A 7,369-nucleotide genomic window follows, 5' to 3' on the forward strand; every position below is an offset into this window, starting at 1 on the left:
CCAGCCTTGTACTCTTCTAGGTTCAAAAAACTGTCGTCCATAAAATGCGTTGCACAAATTCGAACATCTGGGTTGTGCTGTTCTGTTGTAAATAAATCTTAACCAATGATTCCTAATTGCATCTACTTCCGGAAGGCCAAATAAAGTGCTTTTGCTTTCACACTGAAACACACAGGGTCTCCCTGACATGCTGCATCAACACTACTTGTTCCTGAAACCGCGCCTTCTTTCTTTGCGTGCACATTTGGGCGGCATTATGCTAATATTTGAAATCGCATCATATGACCCCTTTAAAAGGCCTTTTACTTGCCTTTTTTTACCTAAAAAATTTCAACCAGACATCAGAAAGCATGTAGTAGATTGTGTGCAAAAGGCTTTCAGCCAAGTTTTGTGTAATCATCAAAACATAAAATGATACAGGCTTTATAGGGTTAAAGAGGTGCTCCACCTGAAAAACATTTGATTTCATTACTGTTAGTCATTTGCAATTCATTTAATTAATCATTCATTTGAGTCAGTAAACTCAGGTTGTTGTCTAAAAAACTAGGTGGTATTACAGTTTTTTTTATTCGCTTTGGTAGCCTACTGTTTTCACAAGTAAAGTGTATATTTTCAAAACTCTTAGTACAAAAATCCAAACTGATCACACTTGTAACATCGCTAGTCATTCTTTTCAAAACTGATCTCATGCTTTCATTACAATTACACATATTTTCATCCACACAATCATTGTTTCAAAACATAAGCTTATTGTAATATATATTGAGAACATTTGATTTAATCACCGAAACACAACAGTATGATCTTCTTTCAATTTAGGACTTTTAACAATCAGTTCAATTCAAGAGCAAACAATGCAAGATACATGTTTCAAATCACCTTTGTTGCTGAAATAATTACAGTAATACAGGCAATGATAATTAATACAGGCATAACTGTCATGTTAGAAAATACACTTACATTAACTAACCTGCATAACTCACGTAAAATCCATAATGTTTGTAAAAGTATTTATTCTGTATGTTATCAAAAGGTGTGATGAAGGTCTGACATGGCCATAAGGTTTTGTGCTAGAACAGAGTTTACTGTTAATGCAGTAAATGTCCTCACTGTGCCATATGACTGAATCTATACTGTAACTGAATTTTTCAGATGAAGGGTGAGTTATAGTAATGTGCGGTCTTTACCATGGTAATGCCTCTATATACAATATCACATGGCATAATAGAAAATGCTGTGTTTGATGCCATCTGTCTCCCTTCTCCTGATTTTTCTTTATAAAGACATCTCAATTATAAATATGTTATCAACTAACATAGTTTTGACCTGGATGAGAGCAGCAATAACCACCCCAGGGTAAACAGAACAGAACCAACATAAATGTATTGCAGATTTCGCAGATTTCGTATCATTTTATGTACACATTTTAGAATTAGTCTGATTCCAAGGATGAATACTGACTGACAGAGGAGGAGCTGGGGATGGAGGAGGGTAATGGTAAGGGTAGCTATTGAGCAATGCGAAAACTGCTGATAATACTTAGGGACCTTATATATGAATGCTTAGATAGGTGTCGTATTCCTATAGGTAGATGGGGATCAGCTGAGAGTCAGCTGACCTAATTGCATCTACTTCCGGAAGGCCAAATAAAGTGCTTTTGCTTTCACACTGAAACACACAGGGTCTCCCTGACATGCTGCATCAACACTACTTGTTCCTGAAACCGCGCCTTCTTTCTTTGCGTGCACATTTGGGCGGCATTATGCTAATATTTGAAATCGCATCATATGACCCCTTTAAAAGGCCTTTTACTTGCCTTTTTTTACCTAAAAAATTTCAACCAGACATCAGAAAGCATGTAGTAGATTGTGTGCAAAAGGCTTTCAGCCAAGTTTTGTGTAATCATCAAAACATAAAATGATACAGGCTTTATAGGGTTAAAGAGGTGCTCCACCTGAAAAACATTTGATTTCATTACTGTTAGTCATTTGCAATTCATTTAATTAATCATTCATTTGAGTCAGTAAACTCAGGTTGTTGTCTAAAAAACTAGGTGGTATTACAGTTTTTTTTATTCGCTTTGGTAGCCTACTGTTTTCACAAGTAAAGTGTATATTTTCAAAACTCTTAGTACAAAAATCCAAACTGATCACACTTGTAACATCGCTAGTCATTCTTTTCAAAACTGATCTCATGCTTTCATTACAATTACACATATTTTCATCCACACAATCATTGTTTCAAAACATAAGCTTATTGTAATATATATTGAGAACATTTGATTTAATCACCGAAACACAACAGTATGATCTTCTTTCAATTTAGGACTTTTAACAATCAGTTCAATTCAAGAGCAAACAATGCAAGATACATGTTTCAAATCACCTTTGTTGCTGAAATAATTACAGTAATACAGGCAATGATAATTAATACAGGCATAACTGTCATGTTAGAAAATACACTTACATTAACTAACCTGCATAACTCACGTAAAATCCATAATGTTTGTAAAAGTATTTATTCTGTATGTTATCAAAAGGTGTGATGAAGGTCTGACATGGCCATAAGGTTTTGTGCTAGAACAGAGTTTACTGTTAATGCAGTAAATGTCCTCACTGTGCCATATGACTGAATCTATACTGTAACTGAATTTTTCAGATGAAGGGTGAGTTATAGTAATGTGCGGTCTTTACCATGGTAATGCCTCTATATACAATATCACATGGCATAATAGAAAATGCTGTGTTTGATGCCATCTGTCTCCCTTCTCCTGATTTTTCTTTATAAAGACATCTCAATTATAAATATGTTATCAACTAACATAGTTTTGACCTGACACTATTATTCAAGACGCAACATTGTGTTCTGTCAGGACCACTATCGTCAAAGATGATTGACAATTAGCATACAGTTTGGATTGGCGGTATGGTTCCGTTCTGGGCAAGAACTCCCTGCGCCTCCATGCAGCCTAGCCTGGATGAGAGCAGGGAGAGCAGCAATAACCACCCCAGGGTAAACAGAACAGAACCAACATAAATGTATTGCAGATTTCGTTAAAGTTCAATCATTTTATGTACACATTTTAGAATTAGTCTGATTCCAAGGATGAATACTGACTGACAGAGGAGGAGCTGGGGATGGAGGAGGGTAATGGTAAGGGTAGCTATTGAGCAATGCGAAAACTGCTGATAATACTTAGGGACCTTATATATGAATGCACAGAAAGGAAACAAACACCGCAGTGTGTCTAAAATATAACTCACTCAATGTTTTTTGAACTGTGGTATAAAGTTTGCAATCGCGCATGCGCAAATATTCGCAAAAACAGCCGGCTCTCATGCTTAGTGGCATTCTAACTACATTCTATTCTAATAGGCTTCCTCATGCATGCTTCTAGACGTGTTTTTATTTGTTTTTTGGTTTGTTTTACTCACCCTGTCTGCTGGTGCTCTGGATGGACTGAGGTTGAACATCTTGGACATGTCCTCTGAGTTCCTCTGCTGGGCCACGTCACACAGTTTGGCTGTGATGTCTATTCTCCTGCAGATGTCCATGTCCACCTTCATAGCTTTCTCCTGAATCTTGGTGTCAAGGTCGGACATTTGCTAAACAAAGATTCAAGCAGAATTCAACTCTGTATTTACATGAAGGCAATGTACACACTGCAAAATTCTGCAATTTTTGACATGGGCTATGTCAATATTTGATTTGACAGCCGTATTTATTAACAGGTGTGACTCTCGAATTGTCCATAATGAACCATATACTGTCTGTATGAGCAAGTAAACAAAGTCAGTCCCCTTTTCTTTAGTAACCATAGTGACAATGACCTAATTTAAATATCAAATATGGTCCAATTGATGAGTAAGTTAAAATATTAAGTTGCTTATTTTAAAAAGAAATATATAAAAAAATATATAATAAAATAAAAAATAGTTTTTTAAAATTAAAAATTAATGTTAATATTTTTAAATTGAAAACTAAAAAAACAAACATAAAATGTATTTAAAAATTAAATTGTAATTTTTTAAAAAATAGAAACAATATTGTAAAATAGAAAACAATATTTTTAAAATAAAAAATAAATATTGATATTTTTAATATAAAATTTAAAAAATAAAATAAAAACAAATATAAACATTTTTTAAAATAAGTGTAGACTAAGTTTAACTAAATCACTTAGTTAAAAATACACCATACATAAAAAACTAATCGTTTGGTTCTCTACACACCACAAATAAAAATGAAAATTCAAAAGAAAATAGTATTGTCACTAACAGAATTTTTCATGAGTGAATTGGTTTGGAAAATGTAGTTGTCGCATGTAAATAACTGAACTGAGTGTTTTAGCAGCATCAAGTGACAAGCGTATTTAGCTGCAGTGTGTGTGTGTGGCCATACTGTAGTTATGCAGATTCAAATCGAGAAACTCTCATTCTCTTAACAAAAACACCCAGTGCTACAGGATCATGCTAAACCATTATAATCTCATGCTGAACATCAATTATAAGATAGAAACAACACATCAGTCATCAATCAATGTTATTGCACACAGACGCTCAGACCAACAAGTTAGTCTTGTGGTAAATCCACAGGCACGCAACCAACGTGAGCAGTTAATCTCACCTGAAGGCCTCATGGGAAACAGTTGCTCTGATTTATTTATTCTGCATGGAGAAGAGGAGGAGGCCGAGCAACAAAAACATTGAGGTACACCGCCACAGAATAAAAAATGAAACAAATTCTCACAATTCTGTTTTTTTTTCTCATAACATGAGTTTATGTCTCACAATTCTGACTTTTCTCACACTTCTGAGAAAAAAAAAAGTGTGAATTTTGGACATCAAATTCTGAGTTTATATCTCGCAATTCAGAGAAGACAAGTCATATTCCTGGTTCATAACTTGCAATTACGAGATATAAAAATGCAGTTCTGAGAAGAAAAGTCCAAAATTCTGACTTTTTGTTCTCAGAAATGTGAGAACAAGAATTGTGAGATATAAACTCAGAGTGACAAGAAAAAAAGGCAGAATTGTGAGAAAGTCACAATTACCTTTTTTATGAGATATAAACTCGTAATTGTGAGAAAAAAAGTCAGAATTCTGAGATAAAAAGTTACATTTTTAATTTTTTTTGTTCCTTGGCGGAATCAAGCTCGTCACAATTCTACACAATTTATATATTTTTTCCTTGCAATTTTAAGTTCGTATCTCACAATTTGGACTTTTCTTCTCAGAATTGCAAGTTTATATCTCTCAAATGCAAGTTATAAACATGTAATAAACTTGCAATAAGAGTTTATATCTCACAATTCTGACTTTTTCTTCAGAATTGCAAAAAAAAAGTCTGAATTGATCCTTCGCCTAGAGTTTGATTGACAGGCGATCTGACCAATCATAACGCAGACAGGAGAGTAGATTAATGTCGGTGGACTTGAACTTGAAAAATGGTGTGTTTTAGCATCTTTCCACGGTTGAAACAACACCTTCTGATGTTCACTCATGTTTATTTTGTGCTATAACTACTAGTAAAGAGGATGAGATGATCGGCTCAGGTGCTGCTTGAACTGAGGAGCTACAGTGATCTGTCACCACACATTAAAGAGCCACAAAACACTATTTATTGTTTGAATTTCCTAAGAAAAGACAAAATTTGAAAGCTGAGACTTTGTTTCATGCCAAAAGTAACCTGCTCTGTCTTGCCTGTCGTCCTCTTTGCTCCGCGATGTATTTTTCACTGCGTGAGAACATGATGTGCGGCGTGAGAGCACCCTGGCTTGTCGGACGTAGCAACAGTAACTAAGGGGAATGGGTCTTTGCGATGGGTCAGTTGTGAGATAAAAAGTCATGATTCCTGTTTTAATTTTTTATTCCATGGCGGAAATAAGCTTCCATCGAAACAGATGCAAATTAAACACATCAGGGCAATTGTTTTTCCTCGTTAAATTCAGTCCACTCAGTGCTTTCACAGATCATGTCTTGCATTCTCTCTTACTTTCAGGTCCAGGATTTTCCTCCGGTTTTCTACGGCTCTAGAGTGGCTCCATCCGCCAGCCTTTGCTACATTTTGCTATAAGTTTGTTTGCATCATATAATAATTGCTGTTAATAGTGTTCATCGTCTGTTTTATTACGTCTTAAATTGATTTTTCCGTACATTTCTGCCATATGTACATTAACTGACAGTCACCCAGTTGTGAGATAAAAAGTCATGATTCCTGTTTTAATTTTTTATTCCATGGCGGAAATAAGCTTCCATCGAAACAGATGCAAATTAAACACATCAGGGCAATTGTTTTTCCTCGTTAAATTCAGTCCACTCAGTGCTTTCACAGATCATGTCTTGCATTCTCTCTTACTTTCAGGTCCAGGATTTTCCTCCGGTTTTCTACGGCTCTAGAGTGGCTCCATCCGCCAGCCTTTATGATAAATAGCGATTTCAGTTCACAGCTTTTATTGCTCCAAAACTATGATTTTTAGCGGCACACAGTGACACTCGAGTGAATGACTGGCTGGCTGACAGATGAAGCGAAGATGAGTAAGTCTAAACATTAAGCCGTAAATTCAGGTGACATCTGGATAAACGGTTTATTCATTCCTCACCATCTAGATCAGCCGGTACAAATCGAAGGCGTGTGCGTGAGATAATGATATAATGACAATGAGACTCAAAACAGAGCTCTGTTTGTGTGTGTATTGTCTCTGTGTTTCTGCCAGAGGGGAAAAGTGGCAAATAAAGCCGAGTGAGTTTCATGGAAAACAACCAGTAACAGGGTTTACTTTGGAATTAAGCTATTAAAACCTGATTGAAAAACTCAGATCCTTATCAAATGTGGTAAAAACATCATCCATCATCCATCATCCATGGACTGAAAACACATTCTTATGCTGTGATCTGAAGATGGGATAAAATAATACAATGTTACTGATCTTCATAATGAGTACAAATAGATTTGGACTTTTTTTCTCCTAAGCAAATGTCTCAAGTCTCTGTGATATTTTGGGCTCTAGATATGGAAATACTCACATCGCTCATAAGGCTCTTGAAGACCACCAGTTCAGCTTTCAGTCTTTCGACCTTCTCGTTCAACTCGTCCTGAATGGCTTCGGATTCGTTTACGTTCTGAACACACGCAAACACGAACATAAGAAAACTTGAACACACAAAGCAACATAAGAATACATTAAATAGTCTGTATGACGACACTTCACTCAAGCGGTCAGGGTTTAGCCGATTAGTTTGTTCTAGTTAGTTGGTGCATGTTTTAACTACACCATCTAGCAGCAAAAACATCTCCACTGGCAAGTATTAAAAGTAGTCATATACATTCACCAAGGCTGCATTTATTTGATCAAAAATGTGTAAAAAAA

The 7,369-nt window shown here is 35.6% G+C and overlaps 1 protein-coding gene across 1 annotated transcript in view; it reads right to left on the reverse strand.

Moving 5' to 3' along the window:
- LOC107657956 (intermediate filament family orphan 2-like) overlaps window positions 1-7,369 on the reverse strand; it is a 36,417-nt gene that overhangs the window by 5,358 nt on the left and 23,690 nt on the right. Inside the window, exons 3-4 of the mRNA XM_016446299.1 lie at window positions 7,026-7,191; window positions 3,435-3,605 (exon numbers count right to left, since the gene is read on the reverse strand). Coding sequence (XP_016301785.1) covers window positions 3,435-3,605; window positions 7,026-7,191 — 337 coding nt within the window. The remainder of the gene's footprint in view (window positions 1-3,434; window positions 3,606-7,025; window positions 7,192-7,369) is intronic.

Source organism: Sinocyclocheilus anshuiensis, unplaced genomic scaffold (assembly GCF_001515605.1).
Source record: "Sinocyclocheilus anshuiensis isolate Anshui unplaced genomic scaffold, SAMN03320099.WGS_v1.1 scaffold147, whole genome shotgun sequence".
Lineage (NCBI taxonomy): Eukaryota > Metazoa > Chordata > Actinopteri > Cypriniformes > Cyprinidae > Sinocyclocheilus > Sinocyclocheilus anshuiensis.